The 24,463-nt window shown below is 47.4% G+C and overlaps 1 protein-coding gene across 1 annotated transcript in view; it reads right to left on the bottom strand.

Annotated features, from left to right (window-relative positions):
• ush2a (Usher syndrome 2A (autosomal recessive, mild)) overlaps positions 1 to 24,463 on the bottom strand; it is a 133,184-nt gene that overhangs the window by 19,281 nt on the left and 89,440 nt on the right. The window contains exons 55-64 of the mRNA XM_084668085.1: positions 23,220 to 23,388; positions 22,760 to 22,981; positions 15,257 to 15,480; positions 14,306 to 14,630; positions 12,817 to 13,014; positions 12,585 to 12,739; positions 10,306 to 10,504; positions 3,515 to 3,622; positions 3,137 to 3,320; positions 852 to 1,009 (exon numbers count right to left, since the gene is read on the bottom strand). Coding sequence (XP_084524211.1) covers positions 852 to 1,009; positions 3,137 to 3,320; positions 3,515 to 3,622; positions 10,306 to 10,504; positions 12,585 to 12,739; positions 12,817 to 13,014; positions 14,306 to 14,630; positions 15,257 to 15,480; positions 22,760 to 22,981; positions 23,220 to 23,388 — 1,942 coding nt within the window. The remainder of the gene's footprint in view (positions 1 to 851; positions 1,010 to 3,136; positions 3,321 to 3,514; positions 3,623 to 10,305; positions 10,505 to 12,584; positions 12,740 to 12,816; positions 13,015 to 14,305; positions 14,631 to 15,256; positions 15,481 to 22,759; positions 22,982 to 23,219; positions 23,389 to 24,463) is intronic.

The following is a 24,463-nucleotide window of genomic DNA, read 5'->3' as shown; positions in this document are numbered from 1 at the left end:
CACTGAGCCAGTATAACATTCCTCTTTGATCTCTTGCCTGTCTGCCATCAAGGTCCTTAAGTTCTATTATTTAGAACTAATCTGGTCTCTCAACACAGCACACAGAGCCTAATCAGGAGTAATGACACACACACACTCTCACACACTCTCATACACACAAACACACGCATGCACACACACACATACACTCCAAAGGCTCCACAGCTAGCTTAACCAAGCATGAGAGACCAGGCAATACTTCAGCTCTCTTGAAATCAGTCCGTAAATGACGCCACAATAGCCTGTCTGGGAAAATATTAGGGCAATGACACACGCAAGCATGCAAGCACACACACGAGCATGCAAGGTGTGCATTAGCCTGACCTCTCCCTCTTCATCCTTTTGTGAGCTCACAAACTCCAGTGTGTGTATGTGTGTGTGTTTGTGTGTGTTTGTGTGTAATCCGCTGGGTATGGATCCAGTAGACCATTCATACTGTTCCACCACTGATTCACTGGTATTGTGACCCTGCACACATCTATCTATCCATCCACCCATCCACCCATCCATCCATTCAGCTCTCTGGCCTCTCTCTCATCTCCTGCCAGTCTACAGCATCATTGAGGGCTCTTAGGTGTGTGTGTGTGTTTCAGAAGACCTCAACATGTTTGCTATTGATCCATTACCACGCCTCCTTCTCCCTAAATTACCCACAATGCCACAGTAAATCCGGATTCCGTGGTCAAAGCTTGGATAAATCAGACAGCTGAGATTGCTCGCTGGACATGGAAGCTTTGGATCAAAATGGCGTAGTTGTAATGGAGAAGTGTGCTTGTGTGTGAGTGCGTGCGTGAATGTGTGTATGTTCTCACCTGGGGGTGCCCATGAGACAAAGAGAGAGCGAGGGCCGGAGACAGTGGTGTTATAGGGGGGTGGGATTCCCAGAGGGGAGGAGACCGGTGTGTGGACGATGTACCTGTCACTCAAACCAGTTCCGCCCCCAGTGCTGGCCTCCAACTCATACACATACCTGAAAGAGAGAGGGAGAGAGAGGGATGGAGAGAGATCGAGAGGGATGGAGAGAGAGATGGAAGGAGATAGAATGGAAGGGAGAGATAGATAGAAAGAGAGAAATAAATAAATAGCCTTTGTTAGACACATTCACTCTAACAAATACCTGATTACACACACAGGCTTTCTGTGCAGAACCTATTACCAGCCAGTCTTTATAGAGGGGCCACACAAGGCCAACTGTTTTATTACAATGTGTGAGTGTGTGTGTGTGTGTCACACACAAGCAGTAATGACATCAGAAGACATATTCCCCCTTTTAAGCGTGGTGGGTGTGTGATGTCAGGGCCCGTGTTAGCAGTATAAGTGGACCATATTCAACATTAAAAGCCTTTAATCCACCATAAACTTTGGAGCACACATTACTAGCCTTACATTAGCTACTGTTGCAGCTAGAAGCCCTTCAACACTGTCATTAACACCGAGTGAGAGACAGAGAGAGACACAGGGAGAGAGAAATAGAGAGACACAGAGAGAACGTAAGCGAGGAAAAGAAAGAAAAAAGACAGAGATAGAGAAAGATTAAGGGAGAGAGGTAAGGATAGGAGGATAGGGATTTATAATAAATGAAAATGTTGACAAAGAGAAAATGCACATCAGTACCAATGTACCTCAATTCAATTCTGTAACTTGTTTGGTGTGTATGTGTGTGCGTTCATGGGTATGTGTGTGAGTTATAGTATATATATATATATATATATATATATGTGGATTTTAAAGTGTACCTGTACACAAGTGTGCGTGTGTGTATACTGTATGTGCACGTTTGTATGTGTGTTCCCAGGAGGGCAGCTATAGGGGAGAGGTTAATACCTCAGTCATCACAGCCACTTCCTGCTCGGTTGAGGTAAGTGACAGCTAATCAACATTGTCATAAATAATCAATGACCAAGGAGCGGACCACTTTACACACACACACACACACATGCACTTGTATGCAAAGGTACACACACACACATTTTTTATACACACAAACACACGCACAAACACACGCACAGACAGCCTCTGGGATAATGGGGGCACTGCTCTGGTGTAATTCGTGTTGCAGGGCTAAATTGGGAGAAAGAGGGAATGAGGGAGGAGAAAGGGAGAAAGAGAGTGAGGGAAGGAATTAGAGAAGAGAAGGGGAGGGAGGTAGAGAGAATGAGCAAGTAAGGCTAGAGGGAATGGGGGGAGAGTCAGAGGGGAAAAGAAGGGAGGAAGAAAGGAAGAAAGGCCAAGAGGGAGAGAGAGAGAGAGAGAGAGAGAGAGAGAGAGAGAGAGAGAGAGAGAGAGAGAGAGAGAGAGAGAGAGAGAGAGAGGGAGAGAAAGGGAGAGAGAGGGAGAGAGTGAGGGAAGAAAGAGGGAGAGAGGGAGAGAGAGAGAGAGAGCGAGAGGGAGAGAAAGAGTGAGGGAAGAAAGAGGGACAGAGGGAAAAAAAGAAAGGGTTTGGGGTCGAGGAAGGAATAGCTTCTGGCAGGTTATCTGGAATTATGGAAAATTAAACGTCAAACACACAGGAGAGAGGGAGAATTGAGAGATGGAAAGGGGGATGGATAGAGAGGGGGGACGAGAGAAAAGGAGATGGAAGGATAGAGTGGCAATAGTAGCAATAATATCAGCCTGGATTAGTACAGAATGAATACAAAATAAACACACACATAAAATCTACACCGTCACAGCATGTTTAATCAAACAAACACTTGTCTGTTCTGCCACCGTGATTTACTGTGGCATGTGTGTGTGTCATCATGCTTGTGCATCTGTCAAATACTGACTCAATAAATGACACAAACACACAGGAGTCCTGGGAGAGACAGAAAGAATGGACAAAGAGGGGGAGAGAGGGAAGGAACAAAAGAGGGAAATAGAGAGAGAGAAAGGTAAAGAGGAAAGGAGAGGGAAGGACAGAGGGAAGCAAGGAGAGAGAGAGGGAGAGGCAAGGAGAGAGAGGGGGAGGCTTATTGTAGCTGATCACTGCATGCCCTGACTGATGTTAAGACAGGAGACGCACATTCAACATCGATGTGTGTGTGTGGGTGTTGGTGGGAATGCTTTTGTGTCTGTGTTTGTGCATGCTTGTGTGTGTGTGTGTGTGTGTGTGTACCTGCTGTTGGGCTGCAGGTGTGAGTCAGTGTGACTCAAGGCCTGGTGGTCCCCAGTGTAAACGGTAGCACCGTCACGCAGCAGCCGGTAACAGGTCAGCTGGCCGTTAAGACGGAGCGGAGCGGACCAGAACAGCTGTACTGCTGAGGAGTTCACAACCACATGTCCTGGTCTGGACCACACCCCTGGAGGGAGGGAGGGATGGGGAGAGAGGGAGGGAGAAAAAGAAGAAAGCAACTAAATACATGTTGCCATAATATTGTGTGACAGTTGTATTTCGAGATAATTCAACCGATAAACATACTTTTAATATGATTTAATTTAAATAGGCATAGCAACTGTTTATAAGAAAAACATCAGTTAGTGTCTGTGTGTGTACCTGTGGGAGCATCTTGCAGAGTGCGTCCCGTTGCTGGTTGGCTGGACCCACAGCCCACTACGGTACAGGCCACCACTACAAAGCTGTAGTCAGAGTAGGGCTGCAACTCTGCACACAAACACACACACACACACACTTTAAATATCTTACCACTATCATTTTTTACAGTTTTAATACAGTCATCGTCTCGTGTATCATGTTGTGTGACGGACAACCCGCTGTCACTCCGTTGCTGCCTGCTAATGCTGCGAGTGTCCTAGTCTATGAGAGGGGGATAAGAAGGAGGAAGGACGGATGACAAGGTGAGGAAAACAGAGAGCGGAAAGAGAGAGGGGTAAAGCTTTCCGTCTCTAGCTCTTCTCTAGCTCTTCCTCCCTCTATCTCTCCTTTACTCTCCCCCCCCCCCCCCTTCTCTCGGCCTCTCCTCATCCCCCTCTCTCCAGACAGGGGGTATACACTACCTCAGAAGAGTGAGGACCGGACAAGGAGAGGACAAGTGGTCAGGACCAAGCTGTTTAGATTTGAAGCTGTTTAGATTTGATTTTGTTTATATAATCATCTTACAGTGCGTAATTCAGAATACAGTATCTCACATACAAATGAATAATAATTCAATTAATACAAACATTGTACTGCTTTCCTCTTCAGTTACTACCTATGATGGAAAATACATCTTTATGTTGGGTAGTATTTCAGACGGTAATTTTAATGCCGACCAAGATGTCTATTCAAGAAGTATCAAACAATATCAGAATGCAGAAAAAAAATATGATACACATTTGTATTCATATTTACATAAATACAAAACTCTGTCATGAACAGTTACCAGATGTTAAACAGTTAAACACCTAATTAATATGATGAAGGCTTGTTTAACAGCTTTCACACAAATGTAAACCTTTCGTTATAATGTCAGTATATCTGAGATTTACAAAAATTATTCCTGACGAAAATATTTATGAATTAAACATTTTGAAATGATATTGCACTTCATAAATTCACAATGCGTAACTAAACTCAAATATATTGTAATGGATTCAAGAGAGAGAAAGTCATAGACAGACACAGAGAAAGATCTGAGAGAAAGAAATAAAGATAGAAAGAAAAATAAGAGACACATACATACATACATACATACACACACATATATACATATACATATACGTATATATATATATATATATATATATATATATATATATATATATATATATAGAGAGAGAGAGAGAGAGAGAGAGAGAGAGAGAGAGAGAGAGAGAGAGAGAGAGAGAGTTTGTGTGTGCTGTAGCAGAGTGTGTAAGCATGCACACGCACAGCGTGCAGTGTCAAAAGCCCCAACCAAGATCAGTGTTGTGTTAGTGTAAGGTACGGAGGGAACTCTGTGAAGCATACTGACCACTGACACTGAACATGAGGACTGGAAGCTTCAATACACCCTCTAACTAAGTTACACTAGTCTGTGTGTGTGTGTGTGTGTGTTACCCAATGCCGTGAAAGAAGGAGTGTGTATTCCTGCATGGTTCGTAATGTTGTGGAGGACAACGCACTACAATAAGCAGTAATATCACTGGGTGGAGTGCACACTCACTTATACACACACTTATACACACGTATATACACACACACACACACACACACACACACTAACAAAGCAACCATGTCTCCTATGCCTGAATTCAAGCAACACCATAAATGATGAAAACATTTATAAAACATGATGATTTATTATTTCCCAGCTGCGGAAAAAGATCTGAAGTAATTAATCAAATGTTTAATTTTGTGATTAACACCAGCATAATATATTAATACATCTGTATATAAAAATAATAATAATCGTGGAAAGAATATATTTTGTTGTCCTAAACCAAAAATAAATCAACATAATATTTCATTCTTTGACATACACGCATTCATGTTTCCCTCAGAGCAGGACACAGTAATATCCACCATGGTCAGCAGCATTCATTGTGTTGTTTTTAATTAGAAATACTAAATCAATTTAGACGCACACACACACACACAAAACACCTATCATGGATTCCGGACCTTCTGCTCTACGGCAATGGCTTCCACTCCTCACCTCTAGGGGGCAGTGTTGCTCTGCTCAACACAGAACTAGCACTATCAGCCAAAAATAAATAAATAAATACATAAAAAAGATAAAAAATAAATAAAAAAGAAACAATGCTTCAATCATTTTAACAGTCAACTAAGAGAGGCCAGGCTCGTTCAGTCCATTTGGAGGGCGGTCCTAAGACAAAGCCAAACAATAGTGTAACGGTCAGCCTAATGGTTGAGTCCAGGAGTGGTGGGGCTGGGGGGACCTGAGGGAGGGGGGTGGACAAGGGGCTGGGGACTGGGGTCTGAGGACTGGGGTCTGGGGCATGGGGGTGCTAGGGGCTGGGGACTGGGGTCTGAGGACTGGGGTCTGGGCAATGGGGGCGCTAGGGGCTGGGGACTGGGGTCTGAGGACTGGGGTCTGGGGGGGCTGGGGACTGAGGACTGGGGTCTGAGGACTGGGGTCTGGGGCATGGGGGGGCTAGGGGCTGGGGACTGGGGTCTGAGGACTGGGGTCTGGGGCATGGGGGGGCTAGGGGCTGGGGACTGGGGTCTGAGGACTGGGGTCTGGGGCATGGGGGGGCTAGGGGCTGGGGACTGGGGTCTGAGGACTGGGGTCTGGGGCATGGGGGTGCTAGGGGCTGGGGACTGGGGTCTGAGGACTGGGGTCTGGGGCATGGGGGGGCTAGGGGCTGGGGACTGGGGTCTGAGGACTTGTTCCCTGTTTATATTAGAGGATATGAGATCAGAACGACCTGAAGATTGGTGGTCTCTACACGTGAGGGAGGGAGGGAGGGAGGGGGAGAGAGAGAGAGAGAGAGAGAGAGAGAGAGAGAGAGAGAGAGAGAGAGAGAGAGAGAGAGAGAGAGGGGAGGGGGGGGGAGGGAGGAGGGAGGGGAGAGAGTTAGAGAGAGTATGAATGAGATGGATATACAGAGAAGGTGAGAACGGGTAGATGAGCAGGGACAGGGAGAAAGAGAGTTTTCCTACAGCATTGATAACACCTCTAAATAATTAACAGTTGACTTCCTGTCAGGGTTCTAATGCAGACTGTCTGGGCTGGATTATAGCAGGAGCCCTCACACACTCCACCAGATCAGGTTTACACACACACACACACACACACACAAACACACGCACACACACGCATGACTGGGTGATAATGGAGAAAAAACAATGAAAATGAAGGGATTTCGCTGGTTTCTCTTTTTATCATTTCTGTCCCTTCTTTTATCTCTCTCTCTCTCCACATTCTTTTCATTCACTTTTCTCTTATTTCATACTTTTCCTCTTTTCCCCTCCTTTTATCTATTTCTTTCTCTCCTGCGGTCTCATCAGTGTCTCAGCAGAATGCTCTGTTTCTGGGAGATTAAAATGACGCACGTTCTTCACTTTAAACTAGGATTATACAGTAATTAGCAACCAATAACCAACGGTCTTTTTAGATAAAAATATGATACTCTATTCACGAGACAAAAGTCATGTTTTACATTTTTTTTACTATAACAGAGAAGAGAAATTCCACAACAATTCCACGAAATATGTATACAAAATAATATTATTAAACTTAATTTAAGTGTAGGTGTGAGTGTTAGTGATTTCCTATTACTTTCTAAAATATCAGATAAAAATACAATGTACGTATTTTAAGATTGTTTTAAATGTTTCATAATTTAGAGTATATAACAGGGGTAAGGACCTGAATATTTAGTAGCAATGAGGGAGGAAAATGAGAGGAGAGAGAGAAAAACAGAGGATGAAGAAAGAAGAGAGAAAATAAAGATGGGAGTAAGAAGGGAAAGAGAGGATGTTAGTGCAGGAGAAGGAAATATAAATAAAGACATAATATTCCCACCAGTGATGAATTAATAATGTTCGTACCAATGACCAATTAAAGGGCTTGATTAATAATATAATCTATATAACTGAGCAGTAACGCCGACAGAGAAATGATAGCAGCGCTTAGTATTGATCCATGGTAGTAGTGTGTGTGTGTGTGTGCGTGTGTGTGTATGGTGGGATCTTCTTTGATTACAGTACTTCTCTATAATGGAGAAAATATTGCTCTCCTCATTTCTTCCAATACAACGTAAATTGTTAACTGAAACTCCCCAAAACATTGTTAATAATTGAGTTAATATTTTGAAAGGTTGTTAATATTTTCATCATACGAAATTAAAGTGATACTAAAAAGTTAACAGTTTTCTTTATCAGGAGAAACAGAAAGGGTTCTACTATAAAGATGAAAGACACACACACACACACACACCAAACACACTGCTGCTGCCTATGACAGCCGGCACAGATGAATGATGTCATATTAAACATTAAGCATGAGGGGGAACCCAGGCAATTATTTCTGCTCATAATTCATGTAAAACGTTTACACGTTCATCTACTCCCTCCTTCTTTCTCTTTTCCTCCCTCTTTCTTTTCCCTTTCTTTCCCTGTTTCTCTCTACTCTCCACTCCCACTATGCCGGGGGTGGGAGGCAGACACTTTAGAATGGTTGCTAATATTAATGTCTGTGATTCATCACAGCGCTAACACAGGGCAGGGGGAGGAGGTACGCGTGCGTGTGTGTGTGTGTGTCTGTGTGTGTGTGTGTGGGTGTGTAAACAAGTGTGTGTGTGTGAGTTCAGATGCATGATTACCAGCATTTCACATACACATTTCACTGCCATTGTAGAGAGTGCAGTGGTATATTAAGGCACACACACATAGAGAGAGATGTGGATGTATGAGAGAAAAAAGAGAAAGAGGATAGAGACAGAGAGAGAGATAGAGAGAAAGACAGAGAGAGAGAGAAAGACAGAGAGAGTTCAGTAGTGTCCCAGCAGCAGTGCTGGCTGATCAGACAGGGTTTCCCAGACAACTTCCCAGGGACTGGGCCGTCTCAGGGAGGCTTAACGGCTACACACACACACACAAACATGCATTGGAACATCAAGCTGGCATAACTTCCCCAAACTGAGCCTGCCCGGCATTGCCTGGCACACACACATGGGCACACACACACACACACAAGTCACCTCTTAACCCTACACACCACAGATGCCAAAACCCCGGCTACCATGAGAGGAGCCTATTGGCCGAGAGCTCAGCCAAATCTCTGGCGCTCCGAGGCTCCCGTGTGGAGCGACGCTGGGAATTGTGGGTAGTATCTCCAGACGACAGGGCGTTGCAGCGGAGCCTGAGCTGGAGACGGAACTCCCACCTGCCAGGAGGATTAGAACCCTGGAGAACCACAGGGGTTCCAAACACAACCCCCCCTCTATATTTATCCTCAACCAACTACCTCCTCCTCATCCCTCTATCCTGAACCACCTCCTCCTCCTCATCCCTCTATCATGAACCACCTCCTCATCCCTCTATCCTGAATCACATCCTCCACCTCATCCCTCTATCCTGAATCACCTCCTCCTCCTCATCCCTCTATCCTGAACCACCTCCTCCTCCTCATCCCTCTATCCTGAACCACCTCCTCCTCCTCATCCCTCTATCCTGAACCACCTCCTCCTCCTCATCCCTCTATCCTGAACCACCTCCTCCTCCTCATCCCTCTATCCTGAACCACCTCCTCATCCCTCTATCCTGAACATCCTCCTCATCCCTCTATCCTGAACCTCCTCCTCATCCCTCTATCCTGAATCACGTCCTCTTCCTCATCCCTCTATCCTGAACGACCTCCACAAACTACTGCGTTAGGGCCTCAGCCCATTTCATACACGCTCTACTCGCAGAGCCACTGGGGTGCCCCAGGAAATCTAACTTGAGAACTTGTCTCTACATAAGTGTCAAGGAGCTTAGATATCCATCGTGCCCTACTCCTCCTCCTCTCCCTCTTCCACCTCCTTCTCCTCTTCCTCGCCTTCCTCCTCCTCTCTATCAAGGTGGTCTCTTTCCTTGTAAATACCTGCACTATCCTCCTCTCCAGAACACACCTGACGTTTTGTACATATAGTATGTACTGTATATGTGTGTGTACAAGTGTACTCTATGTGTGTTTTTACATTTGCATTGTGTGTGTGTGTGTGTGTGTGTGTGTGTGCATCCTTGGCCTGACTGATGGCATGAGGCCAGTCACACGCTCCTCTCCTGGGGAGATAAAAGAAGTCCCACAAATCACTGAGCACTGCTACTGTGTGTGTGTGTGTGTGTGTGTTTGTGTGTGTGTGTGTGTGTTTAAAAGAAGCAGCATCCACAAGAGGTCTGTGTCACTGTGTGTGTGTGTGTGTGTGTGTGAGGGGCTGGGCTTGAGCTCATGACGGGAATCAGGTGTAAATTCAGTCATTAGATTGCTTCCAGAAACAGCATGCATAAATACATGCAGGCACGGATGAAGAGGAGGAGGAGGAGGGGTTCAAGAGGATGAAATACAGGAAGGAGGAAAAAAGAGGGAAAATTAGAAAAAGAGGAGTAGAAGAGGGGAGGAAGAAGAGGGGATGAAGAGAGGAATGGGAGGGGAGGAGAGGGGAAGAGGAAGGGGTGAGTTGGGTAAGGGGAGGGTGTGAGAGCATGTATGGAGAGATCTCACCGCTCTGCTGAAAGGCTGCCTGCATTACTGTGTGTGTGTGTGTTTTCTACCTGTGACAGTGTAGTTCCTGTCTCCATGTGTGTGTGTGTGTGTTTTCTACCTGTGACGCTGTAGTTCCTGTCTCCATGTGTGTGTGTGTGTTTTCTACCTGTGACGGTGTAGTTCCTGTCTCCATGTGTGTGTGTGTGTTTCCTACCTGTGACGGTGTAGTTCCTGTCTCCATGTGTGTGTGTGTGTATGGTTCCGGCGCCGGTCTGGTTGATGTGGTAGAGGCGAACCACACCGTTGGGCTTGGAAGGGGCAGACCAGTTTAACCATAGCGACCTCGGACCCAGAGCTGTTACTGTGGGAGACCGGACCCCCTCTGGAACCCCCTGTACTGTTACTGCCAAGACCTGGAGAGAGAGAAGATATAGAGGTATAAGAGAGAGAAAGAGGGAGAGAGAATGAGAGAGATGGAAAGAGAGAGACGGAGGGAGGGGAGAGAGAGAGGGATAGAGAGACAGTGTCGATCACACAACTACAAGGACTTTCAGTCTCAACTTTTAAGTTCCAGAGCAAAGTTCCTTCTTTAAATAATTAAGAATTATAATCCTTTCTCGTCTTTCACTTTCCTCCCCTCCTATCTTTCACACCCTCTCTCTCACTTTCACCTCTCCCTCCCTTTCTCCTGCCCATCCCCCAGAAGCTGTGCTACCGCGGCAACACCGGGGGGAATGGCGGAGTAAAGAGAATTACCTGAAGAACTGCCCTAATGGCTGCTGGGATATCCTGCTCTAATAGCATGTCACTATCACTCCCCTGCGCTGTCCTCACCACGGCAACCCCATCACTCCCCTGTGCTGTCCTCGCCACGGCAACCCCATCACTCCCCTCCGCTGTCCTCGCCACGGCAACCCCATCAGGGCAGCAGCCCCACACCTAGTTAAGATGATACCGCTTCCCTTCCTTACATCTTTCCGTCCATTCTTCCTTCCTGTTCGCTTTCTCTTCTCATGATAAGTCTCTCTCCATCTCTCTCTCTCTCTCTCTCTCTCTCTCTCTCTCTCTCTCCCTCTATTCCTCTCTCCCTACTACTCTTATCCTATTTCCTCTTCATTTTTCCTGTCTTACTTCTTCTCCCTCCGGCCACTCACTCGTTCAGACAGGATGGAGGGAACGAAGGAGCAAAGGCGAGAAGGATAGAGATAGAGGGAGAGAGGAATAGAGGGAGAGGAGGAATAGAGGGAGAGAGAGAGGAGTAGGCCCATCAGTCTTCCAGGACCACTAAGTGTCGGTCCAGATTAAATCAACATGCTCGGTTGTCACATTCCTTGTTTGTTTGTGTGTGTACGTGTGTGTGTGTGTGGGTGAGAAGGGAGAGAGAGATAAAGAGAAAGAGAGGGTGGGTAATTGTTCTGGTGTATCGGGTTAGGGTGGGTTAGGCTTTAATTGGGACTGTTTGGGCAATCCAAACTGGTGTACAAACTAATTCAACTCACAACCTGTGTGTGTGTGGGTGTGTGTGTTGTGAGACAGAGAGAGAACGAAAGATAGAATACTTGAATAGCTACAACCCAAACATAAATACAAAAGCTCTGTACAATCTCACCCTCTTCCTCCATCCCTCCCTCCACCTCTCTCTCTCCAACTCCCCAGGTAGTGTTTCTATAACCTGGTCTCCAGACAGAACCAACTGAACTAAAATAATTAGATCTAAAATTAGCCAAAAGCCAGAAAGACAGTTTCATCGCAGCTTTCATCACCTAAGCCAGAGAAATTAATTATGGTGTTCTATCTGGTGGCCTTGCTGAGATAGGAGTGTGTGTCTGAAGCTATTACTGCTGCTATCACCACTATCAGGCCCACTCAGCAATACCAGCACTGGGAGAACACCTCACCCAATCACAAGGGCTCAGACATGAATACAACACACACATACAATCATGCATACATAGGGCACACACACACACACACACACACTCACGCACACACCCACGCATGCACACACACACACAGGCACATGTGCACGCACAGTACACACACACACGTACCGACACACACTGCCTGCTAACCTTGGCATTTTCCTCTTTGGTTGTAAATGAACCATGAAACAATGTAAACAAGATCAACATAATCATATCAACAATCAAGCACAGCATCAACATCCACAACTCAATCACACAGGTAAACAAAAGACAACCAGAGTCATGTGATAGGGGATCTAATCCTCACACCAAGGTTTCAATGTCACACACTGACACACACACTGACACACACACTGACACACACACACACACACACACACACCACAGCGATGCTTGCTCTGATGACTTGATGTCTAGATGCAGTACATGGATCACCCTGGCAGTAGAGGGACGAGATGGAACTCTCACTCAGAGCAGATCCTGTATCAACATTATTTTGGCACTGTAGGGGGGGGGATCATGGGTGAAAGGTCATAGGTGTCAGAGGTCAAACGTCGTCTCCGCCCACCTCCATGCTGTCAGTGCAGCCGGCAGTGTTGCAAGCCCGTAGTTGGTACCGGAACTCCTGGAAGGGACGTATTCCGCCCACGTCTGTGAATGTGGTCTCGTCACCGCGGTAACGCTCCTGTCCGTCACGCAGCATCACGTAGTGGGTTATGTCACCTGGCAGAGTGGCAGACAGAACCAATCAGGATCACAAACACACACACATGCACGCACACACATGACACCCTACATACCATTGGGCTTGGCTGGAGCTTGCCAGTGTAGCTGTATGATGTCATCACGGTCACCTAGGCGATTCCAGCGGGGCGGGGACACTCCCCACGGCAAGTCCTCATTGGTGGTCACCGTGGTAACGGGGCTGGAGCCTCGCCCAAAGCTGTTCCAGGCTCTAACTCTGTACTGGTAGCTGGTGTAGGGCTCCAGATCAGAGTCTGGAGAGATCAGTAATCAATATCCAAGAACCAATAACCTGCATCCGATAATTCAATTGTAAATAAGGCTCATTAACAATGTTTTATAGCCATAGGGACTCCAAAACACATACAGAAGGGATGGAAAGAGAGAGAGATCCAACCATCCAGTTCTGAATATATTTCTTTATCCACCCATCCACATAGAGTTCACACCCATGAGTGCAGTCTGACAAGAACATATGCCAGATAGATGCTTTAGCAGGCCACAAGAGAGCCTTACAGTGTCTTAAAACACACACACACACACAGGCACACACACACACACACACAGGCACACAGGCACACACACACACTCTGCTTTTAGGAGTGCTGTGGGAGCACAGCTCTAAACAGACCGTTTTCTTAAAAGGTAGCCTGGGACAGGTCTTTACAACCACGGGGCTGTACACACAGAGACACTATAGCATGTGTGTGTGTGTGTGTGTGTGTGTGCATATATTTATGTGAATGTGCACACTGATGTTCAAAGACGAATGTTTAAAATGTGTGTTTAATGCAATATAGATGGAATGGGTTTGTGTGTGTGTGTGTGAGTGTGTAGCTGAACGTGTGTCTGTGTGTAGGCTGCCTTTGGAGTGTGTACGTATGTGGCTGTATACGTGTAGGTGCGTGTGTGTGAGGGCGTGCGTGTGTGAGTGTGTGTGTGTGTGTGTGTGTGAGGGTTGTATGAAACATCTGGTGGATGGCGTGGCAGAGACAGCTTTATGTCCCTCAGCCCAGATGGTGTCACAGCATCATCTAGAATCACTCTCCTCTCACCCACCCCACGCCAACCCTGACAAACACACACACACACACACACACATACACAGCCATTAGTCTTGATTAAACAGACGTAACTACGGTAACCAAATAAATAATGTGCCGAAGGACTGCAAGTGCGCGCACACACACACACATACACACACTTACAAACTACAAACATTCTCTCCCCAGTCCCTGTGGTCTGATAAATAAGAGCAGGGCTAAAGTGGTGTTTAAATGCCCATCCCAAAGTTTTAATGATCCACCAGAGCTTCCCTCACAGAGACTTACAACATACAGCCATTAACACACTCTCCAGCAGCTGCTCCAGCCTGTGTGTGTGTGTGTGTTTGTGTGTGTGTGTGCATCTGTCGTCAACGCCAGCCGAATTGACTTCCGTCAATTACTGCAGAAGTCCATGCCTGGAAGTAAAACTCATAGCTCAAGCGTGGTAATAGTGTGTCTGTGTGCGAGTATGTGTGTGTGTGTGCGTGTGCAGACATACCTGTATAGCTGTATCTGTTGGCCCCACCGCTGTAGACCACATCGTCATGGGAGGGGCAGAGGGTGGGTTCCGAATGTTGAGACAGGGGTGTGTTCTGGTGTGCGTCGGCCGTTAGGAGCGAGCGTGCGGCGGGAGTCGTGTACAAGGTGTCGTGCGCTGTGTCGTGCGTAGGTGTGTGTAAGGCGGCGTGCGTGGATGTGTGTGGTGGTGTGCGTGCGTCGTGGACCCAGGTGCAGACAGCTTCAGACGGGTCCAGGTCACAGGAGCCACAGTAGGAGGTGGACGCAGCAGCTATGGGGCACAGAGCACTGGGTCTGCACTCCTCCTGCAGAGGACACACACACACAGACAGACACGCCGGGGTCACCTGCATGCAACACAGGATTCTACCTGGCTACGCGTGGCTGAAAAGTGTGTGTGTGTGTGTTAGTGGGTGTGCAAGAGTGTGTCCACGTGTGAAGTGGTGTGAGTGGTCTCCTAGTGTGTGTGGTCCTTAATGGCATCATTAGAGCTAATGACAGTTCCTCCCCACTCCTTCTCTCGCTCCCCCTCACTCTTTTGTCTCTATCTCTACACCTCTATTTTCCTCATTCTTTCCCCCCCGCCCCATTCAGTCCATTGTCTCTCCACATCTCTCTATCTCTCCATCTCGATTTCTCTCTCCTTTCTATCTTTGTTTCTCTCTCTCCTCCTATTCTCTACAACTTTTTGTCCGTCTCTCTTCTCTCTCTCTCCCTCTCCCTTCCCTCTCTCTCTCTCCCTCTCTCTCTCTCTTTCTCTCTCCCTCTCTCTCTCACAGGAGAAGGGACACTCTACCACGACCTCTGCTGATAAATGGAGGATGGCTCAGGTCCGGAGCTCCCGTGGAGAGTGTGTGTGTCACATATGTCTCTGTTCCCACCACCCTTGTTCTGTACCAACACACCCACTCCCTCACTCCCACACCCAAACCTGTATACGCAGTCCGGGTGTTGGGCGGTCCGCACACACATGTCTGCGAGGGTCGAAGCCCACGCCGTTACAGCATTCCTCTTCCTGTCTTATGACCTCTGACCCGCAGCACTGTAGGGTCACCGTGGCATTTCCAGCAGGGTGCATTGTGGGAGAGCCATCCTGGCCAACACAGCACAGCGTGGTGGAGGAGTTGATGTAGTCTTCACCACAGCAAAGAAGACCTGGAGAAGGTCACACGTTAGGCACACACAACATATTCAGTGTGTGTGTGTGTGTGTGTGTGTGTGGGGGGGGGGTGCCTGTGTGAGTGTGTGTATAAAAGTGTGTGTGAGAGAGTGTGTCTGTTTGGGGAGGGGTGTGTGTGTGTGGGTGTGCATTACTTTGGCAGTACGGGCTCATGGGGGTACATGCCACTTGTATGTGTGTAGCATGTGTCAGGTGTGTAGTTTGGGTGCTGTTTTCTGCCTTATGCTAGTTGTCAAACTACATTACCCACAATGCATCTATTCTGCTCATAAGCCTTTACTCTCTCCCTCCCTTTTTTCTCTCTCCCTTCTATTCCTCACTGTCTAGCCTTACTCTTTCTATCTAGTATTTTCTTCTACCTCTTCTCTTTCCCCCTCATGTCCTTCTCTTTCTTACTCTCTCTCTCTCTCTCTCTCTCTCTCTCTCTCTCTCTCTCTCTTCTCTTCATCCCTTTCCACCCTCTTCCCCCAGTCCTTCTCTCTATTCTAATACATTCCCATGGCAGAGTGCTGTATGGCAAGTGAGCTAAGGGTGGAGGTGGGTGTGAGTTAAGAGGGTGAGGGAGAGGGCGGGATTTTGACTTGACGTGTGATAGTGAGATGTGATGCGTGTCTGCCACAATAACCTTGACTGTGAACATTATTCAAATGCATCTTGTTTCTTCTTCTTCTCTGCGGTGAATGTTTCTAAGGTGAACATGCCAAGCTTGTCTCTTCTTCGTTCTGTCTCCCTCTCTCTACCCCCCAACCCCCTTTCTCGCTTTAAATCGTTGATCTCCACACGTCATTTTCAAACAACAATTTCTTAAACTGACGCAATCATGGCAAGAGTGTCATCGTGGAAACCAGTTAATATGTATTGTTCTGTACTCCAGCTACCTCCACTGTGTCTCAGATTAAGATTAATCCCAGACTCCCAAACCTGTTTAATCCTAATATAATCTGATGTTTTGCTTTGAGTTTTGGGATAGGTTAACCTGAGTGAGGGGAAGTGTTAGTGACCCCTGTGTACTGACCTTACGTAAACCATCACTACTTTAATCACCATCCAGCTTGTTCCCGGATGATGAATGCCTAATTGTTTAATACTGTAATCAGCATTCATTCTTTGCGCAGATAAACGGTGACAGAGCCATTAATTCACTCGGTAATTTCACTTAACGGCCAAAACAGCGGCTCGGCAGATTTAACGGGTGGTGGCGTGCCGTTCCAGCGAGGGCCCCGGCATCCATCACGTGTGGCGGCGTGACATAAAGATGTGTGACGCTCGCTAACTCACTTAGGGACGGCAGATGTTGCCGCGCAGGGCTCGGTGGCGAATCCCTGGGCGCCTCGCTTCAGCTTCAATGACTCACAAATAAACTGGTGGCTCAACAATTTTCCAAAATAGCTTCCCAGCCTTCCCTCCCTTCCCCTCTCTCTCCATCGCTCCCCTCAGCCTTTCCATCCTTCCATATTCCAGCCCCTCCCCTCATCTTGACTGGTTTCAACCCCTCCCCCTAATCTATCACTATGGACGCACTTCTTTTTACCCAACTTCCCTTCCCACCTTCCCTTATCCCCTCATTCCTCCCTCCTACACTACACTCAGGGATAGTTGAACAGAGACCCTCTGGCCTGGTTCTTAGAAATCCTCTCTTCCTGCTCTTCTTCTCCCTCATCTACTCTTCCTCCTTTCCTCATCGCTTCCTGTTCCACCACATACTCTTCCTTCACTCCTCTCCTTTCGTACCTTCCACTTCCTGATCTCTCATATGTTCATCCATCCAAGCAGCAGAAACAAAGAGAAAGCAGGAGGGAGAGTGATGGAGTCGCAGAGAAAAACAAAGAGGGAGAAAGTGGGAGAGAGTGGGTGATGTGGTTTTGATCTCTCTGCTAAAGCTAAACTTCAGTTATTTTCCATATCAGCCTTTGAGCAGAAAGCCAATCCATGAGTGTTAACACACACACACACACATGCACACACCTCTTGTTTTCTCTGCACTGCAGAACGCTTTAGTTAATCTTCAGATTTATGATGGATTTGCATACATTCATTAGTGAGCTGCAGAGGCTAGCTAACACAAGGTGCTTAGGCTCTTATGCTGTGTGAATTAAGGTTGGTTCTCTTAATGATAAGTCAATATTTAGCCTCCAATGAACAACTGATAAAAATGTGTGCTGTGGATTACTGAAGCCTCCAGGCTACTAAAGCCCAACTTAAAACAAACAAAACACTTTTTAAACACCTGAATATATTAGCCCGGTTTAACTCAACTCTACAGTGACACTGACTCACATACACACACACACACACACACAAACACACCTACACACACACACACACACACACACACACACACACACACACACACACACACACACACACACACACACAAACACACATACACACACACACACACACACACACACACAAACACACATACACCACACACACACACAAACACACACATACACCACACACACAAACACACATACACCACACACACACACAAACACACATACACCACACACACACACACACAAACACACATACACCACACACACACACAAACACACATACACCACACACACACACAAACACACATACACCACACACACACACAAACACACATACACTACACGGTTATAGTGGTACAAAAATAAAGCATTTTTCAAAGTCACAGATACACTACTCCAGACTAGAGCAATGCTGGTGACAGTATTAGATTACCATGAGCTAAGAGAATATCACACTCATATTTATATTTCTGTGTGCTCTGCGTTCCTCCATTCGGAGGACAAGACACACACACACACACACATACGCACACACAGTGCTTGTGTGGCTTGCATTCCTGTAAGGACACAAGTGCTGTGTGCTCAGATGAAATCACATTGAATTGACTTTCTCACATTGAGACATCTGCCCCAGCGGACCACTGTCCCCTTCTCCCCATCCTTGTGTGTGTGTGTGTGTGTGTGTGTGTGTGTGCGCACGCCTGATGAGGCTGTAACTGCTAGGGTAGCAGTTATATTTTCACCTCCTCTCTTTGGGGAATTTCCCCAAGTGAGACACAGCAGGCAGCTGTCTATGTAGCTGTACGTCACTGACGGAGAGAGGGATGAGAGGGAGGGAGAGAGAGAGGGATCGTTGAGCTAAAAATGGAGCGTGAAGCAGCAGACACAGGAAGCAGGACACATGAGAGGGAGGGGTGAAAGAGAGAGTGAAATAGAGAGATAAAGAAAGAGCGAGATGCACACGTGGAACAGAACAAAATGCTGAACATGGGACAGTATTGATCACTAAAAGCTCACTCTCTCCTAATATCTCCTTACCCTCGCTCTCTCCTTCTTCCCCTCCCGCCACTCTGTGATATTGGAGCGTCTTCTCTGTCAGACTCAGTTTAAACAGCCTTTGGCATCTTCTGCAACTCCTACAAAGACTGGCCGACACCTCGCACCATCTGTGTGTGTGTGTGTGAGTGTGTGCGTGTATCTGAGTGTATGCGGGCCTGCAACTGTGCATGTTTGCGTGTTTATGCGGAGCGTGTTTGTGTGAGTGTGCGTCTGTACGTTTGTGTGCGCTCAGTGTGTGTGTGTGTGTGGGTGTGTGTGTGTGACTAGGCGGCTGACGCTAAGCTAACGCTAACAGGCTAACGGCCGGGGGCTGCTGTCAGCCATTAAGGTAACCTAATAGAAAAGCCATCATCATAAATAGATTAAAAGCAAACGTCTTCCTCCCTTCAGCGGACACTCTGTCTTCTACAGCGTCCAGACGCTCCCATTTGGAATGGAGTCCAGCCCTCCATTGGTTTTCCATCACTGATGAGGCAGTTTTGGCAGAACAATGTGAGGACATACGTGGTATGATTAAGCAGGACTGGGGAACGCACGCACACTCCCGCACACGCACGCTCTCGCACACGCACGCTTCAGTTCGTGCACATAAACACACTAAGACACTTTAGTTCATCCACATGCAAACTGGTTGATAACACGCACACACTTGATCGACAGATAGACACACACACACACACACACACACAGACTCATCTCCAACAGGCTCAGTGCTTAACTACTAGGATAATTTCCTCCAGCAAATGGACACTGTGCCCTTGAAACACATATTTGATTATTACTTTTTTCCCTTTTTTTCCCCTTTTCGCATCATCACAGCCATTTCCATCACCCTGATCATGCTGTGCTAGGAGAGCACCCCAGGACCAAGATGCTTTTAACACTTAAACGGTGAAAAAAGATATTCAGATGTGCCCTTGAACGTTTGGGCTGGCTGGCCGCTGTGCTTGCGGCAGGGAAGAGTTAAAGCAGCGAACACATACTCAGGCAGGAAGTCAGGGGAGGAACGATTAGGGGAGCGCACACTGAGGCCTTATGGGCTTAAGAAGGAGCTGGGAGCAACTGGAGGCCATACTGAGAACTAAGAGTGTCCTAACACACACACACACATACAAATGCAACACGTATGTGTTGTTGTCTATTTAAGCACCAGTCAAGATTCTATTGGCTGACTTTCATTTCGGTGAGATGAAATGTTATACAATGTTATGCAATGTTATACATCTCAACATCATCTTTGCTACATGGACCTATTAGTTTGTTTCAGTGAGGTAGTACAAGGTAGTTCCACTGGGTTATTTTGATTGATGTAAAGAGAGTTGGTTAGATCATTTAGGTAACAGGGGAGTTTATATGATTCAATCCTTTTGAGCCAATTAGCTTAAATCAGTTAATTTCAGGGTCAGTTGCGCAGGTGCAAGTTAATTTGACTGAGTTAGTTCAACTTGGCTCACTTGTCCTTGTTGCCAAACTAAGTCATTAAAGAACAACTCTTCTGAACTGCACGCTTCTCCTCTGACTGGGACTGATTTGTTTGCGTCTCCAGGATTATGACTTTCAGGTCAAAACTGAATCTCTTCCAGCTCAGCTGTGGATGAGGATACAGCTGTTTACTCCAGTTAAACCTGGAACAACACAAGCTTATTGAATGAAGCTCCACTGATTCTATTTCTCCTTTTTAATTTCCCTATTTTCCCCTCGCAAATTCAATAGTCTTGCCCGAAGGATGTGTGCGTGTGTTCGTGTGTGTGTGTGAATGAATGTGTGTATGTGGGCACGGGAGCGTGTGGGATTGAGTGCGTGTTCATGAATGTGTGTGTGTGAGATTGGAAGTGTGTGAGATAGTGCATGCCTACACGTGGGTGTGCGAATGTGTGTCTGGTCGTGAGCGTGCGTGTGGGGGCATGTGTGTGAGGTGATGTGAGTGTGTGTGTGTGTGTGTGTGTGAGTGCAGGCAGAAGGCCCATCTCCCAGCATTGCGTCCCCCTGTGGAGTGTGTGTATGGCTCTTGACAGGGCTGAGTGTAATGTGTGATAGATCACTCTACTGGGACTCCATAATCACATCACACCCTGGCAACGCTCAGACGCCCGTCGCCACGGGAACGCCTTCACACGGACACAGGGAGGCCTTCTCGACCCTCAGCCTCTCATTCTGCCTGGGGTTATCCCTCTTTCCATCTCTCTCTCTCTCTCTCTCTCTCTCTCTCTCTCTCTCTCTCTCACTCTCTCTCCCTCTCTCCTCTCTCTCTCTCTCTCTCTCTCTCTCTCTCTCTCTCTCTCTCTCTCTCTCTCTCTCTCTCTCTCCTCTCTCTCTCTCTCTCTCTCCCTCTCTCACTCTCTCCCTCTCTCACTCCCTCTCTCTCTCTCTCTCTCTCTCTCTCTCTCTCTCTCTCTCTCTCTCTCTCTCTCTCTCTCTCTCTCTTTCTCTCGCTTTCCTTTGTTCTACCCTTCTTTATGTTTCTCTTTCTGTTATTTTGAAGTCATTTTTTCACAATTATATTCTTTCTTTCTTGTGCTTTTCTTTCCTCAAGTCTTTATTTCTCTCCTTTCTTTTCTCTTTCTTTCCTTAGTTCTCCTTATTTAATTCTTTATTGCTTTCACAGCTGACCAATGCCAAAGTCATCTAATATGTCTGTACTGTCTCTACTCCTCTGTCTCTACTTCTCTGTCTCTACTGGCCAGGAGCACAAACTGGGACAGAGTTGTCTAAAAGAACTGCTGCCAAGGTTAAGTAGCAAACCCTATAATAAGTGTTGCTCTGTGTGTGTGTGTTTGTGTGTATGTGTGTGCAGCAGACGCTCAGGTCGAGGCTGGAGCATGGGGCCCGGGGCCTCCGACAGTGCAGGCACCCGGCAAATGGCCTTTAGCATCGCTAACGGAGCTAGCGCAACAATCCATCATACCATATGTTCTCACTAGGAAGCTAACGCTAATGACGGATGAGGAGTGGAGAGAGGCAGGTTAGGATGAGAGGGAGAGGGGGACTAGAGGGGGGAGGAGGGAAATGAGGTTGTGAGGGTGACTGAGGTGGGGGGGGGGTGGTACATTAGGTAAGTTTGTAACTACGGTATTTTCGGTATTGTTTACTCTTTTTAAGATGTAACCTTGTCAAAATCATCTGAAAATGTGAAGGATGGATGTGTATAGGATGGATTTGAGGCAGAATGTTGGCAATATAGGTAGTTGTGAGGACATTGTGTCCTTGTTTGTCCAAACTCTATAAGCAGCAACTAGCAGCATCTGTGAGGAGAGAGGCTAATGATGCTACCACATACACTCATTGTTTATGTATGTGTGTGTGTTTGATAAATTGTGTCATGCATCCCACATTGGCACCGGTCGCTATAAGAGTCCCGTGGTGTGTGTGTGTGTGTGTGTAAGTGTGTGTGTCCTGCTGAGTGCTTGGCAGTGCCCTCGACGGTGCCATCCCCTAGCCTGCTTCATCATCTGCCCCGACAAAGATGTCGGTCTCTGGTGACAACGTGCTTGAATACATGCACACGCACACACACCCCTGCCCATCTGTGCCAGGGCGGGGGGACTCAGAGACTCCACAGGAGGGGAGGAGGAAGACGACCCTAAAAAAGAACAGGTCCCTCTGCCACCCTCCACCCAACATTTCCTGCTTCCTCTCCTCTCCTCTCCTCCTCTTCTCTCTCTCTCTCTCTCTCTCTCTCTCTCTCTCTCTCTCTCTCTCTCCCTCTCCCTCCCTGTCTCTCTCTGAGTGTCATTGTAAAGTCATTGTGGACTCTAACATGGTGGACTCTAACTTGGTGATGGAGGTGTGTGTGCTCACCTGCAGCAGGAGTGTGTGTGTGTGTGTGCTCAACTGCAGCAGGAGTGTGTGTGTGTGTGCTCACCTGCAGCAGGAGTGTGTGTGTGCTCACCTGCAGCAGGAGTGTGTGTGTGCTCACCTGCAGCAGGAGTGTGTGTGGAGCTTCCCTTGGCCCCTTCACAGCAGACCAGGGAGTCTGGTGCGAGACGGCCCCCGCAGCACTGAGAGCCGTAGCCGTTGTGCAGCCCGCCCCCACAGCACAGCTGTCCCCCAGCCCGGGAAAAGGGGACCCCCCCACAGCAAGCATCCCCTACACCCACCGCCACACGGCCCTGCTCAGGGTCTGGGCAGCATATCTCTCCTGGGGAGGGACAGAGAGGGGCAGGGCGGGTATGATGAGTTATTTGTAATCGAACATTACATTTCTTTGGCGTCTCATCTCCTCCTGCTCTCTGTTTGGTTGTGTACTATACTAACGTCAGGAAGCACTTGCACACTAACGTAGACTTTGACGGTTCATCGTACCTGTTGTGTGTAAACTACATTCTAGAACATTCCGGTGCATTCTTACACATCCTTGTACTTCTGTGCCGACTCACCTGTAGCTACGACAACGTAGTATCCTCCGCAGCATTGGTGGCTGGGGAGGGGTGGGAGGAGCCTCCCCCCGCAGCACACGGTGTGGGAGGAGTTAGGAGAGAGCAGGTAACGCCCCTCACAGCACAGGTGGGGGTGAGCCCTGTTGTAGGCCACACCCCCACAGCACACCTGGACAAAAAACAAAGGGAGTAGGTTTTATATAATGGAGGTAGGGGGAGGATACAAAAAAATGTTTTGGGGGGAACTGATATCAGAGAGAAACAGGGAGAGAGAGAGTGAGAGAGAGTGAGAGAGAAAGAGAGAGTGTGAGAGAAAGGGATAATGAAAAAGAGGGAGAGAGAATGACAAAGAGAGAGAGGTGTAATTAGCTCTCCACCTGCCCCCAGGTAAACGGATCTCCTCCCGGCTCTCAAAATGGCGTGTGTGTGTGTGCTGGCCCTGTCCAGGCCGGGCCTGCGCTCATGTAACGACTCCCTGCAGTAGCAGATAGTCCTTCTCTCTCTCTGTCTGCCTTTGTCTTCCTCCTCCCCAGAGTGTGTGTGTGTGTGTGTGAGCATGTATCTGAGTGTGTGTGTGTGTGTGTATTCCCGTGTAGACGGGTAGAGACGTATGGCATTGGGGTGCGCTTGCCAAGTTGGCTTTCTTTCAATGACATCAGGATGGCAGCGACGGCGGACGACAAGTTAATCTGTTCAGAGACAACAATAACTAGGACTGAGCTTCCTATACCACAACTGCTCAGACGTGAGTGTGTGTGTGTGTTTTACCAGGATGTGTGTGTGTGTGCATGTGTTTGCATGTGTGTATATGTGTGTGTTTGTGAGTGTATGTGATGTGTGTGTGTGTATCCTACACTAGAGACATGGTCAGTGCTGTTCCTGAGGGAAGGCTGTGTGTTCAGTCTCATACAGACATTGTAGCAGCTGCTACTGACACATCCCACCACAGGGTTTGATTAAACACAATAAACACAGAATAGAGGGACAGACAGGGAGAGTGAGAGAGAGGGAAAGTGAGAGAGAGGGAGAGTGCGCTATATGTTTGTGTGTGTGTCTGTATCATGGTAACATTTGTGTGGGTGTGTTTGAGTGTTTGTCTGTGTGTGTTACCTCTGTGTATGTGATAGTAAACATGGTTTGTGTATTAGTGTGAGGGTTACCTGTGTGTTCGTGTTTGGGTTACCTGAGTGTGCGTGTGTGTGTTAGTGTGAGGGTTACCTGAGTGTGCGTGTTAGTGTGAGGGT

Source organism: Hypomesus nipponensis, chromosome 12 (genome assembly GCF_054491055.1).
Source record: "Hypomesus nipponensis isolate SF chromosome 12, ASM5449105v1, whole genome shotgun sequence".
NCBI classification, from domain to species: Eukaryota; Metazoa; Chordata; class Actinopteri; order Osmeriformes; family Osmeridae; genus Hypomesus; species Hypomesus nipponensis.
The sequence above is the reverse complement of the archived record's forward strand: the minus strand, read 5'-3'. Positions and strand labels throughout refer to the sequence as shown.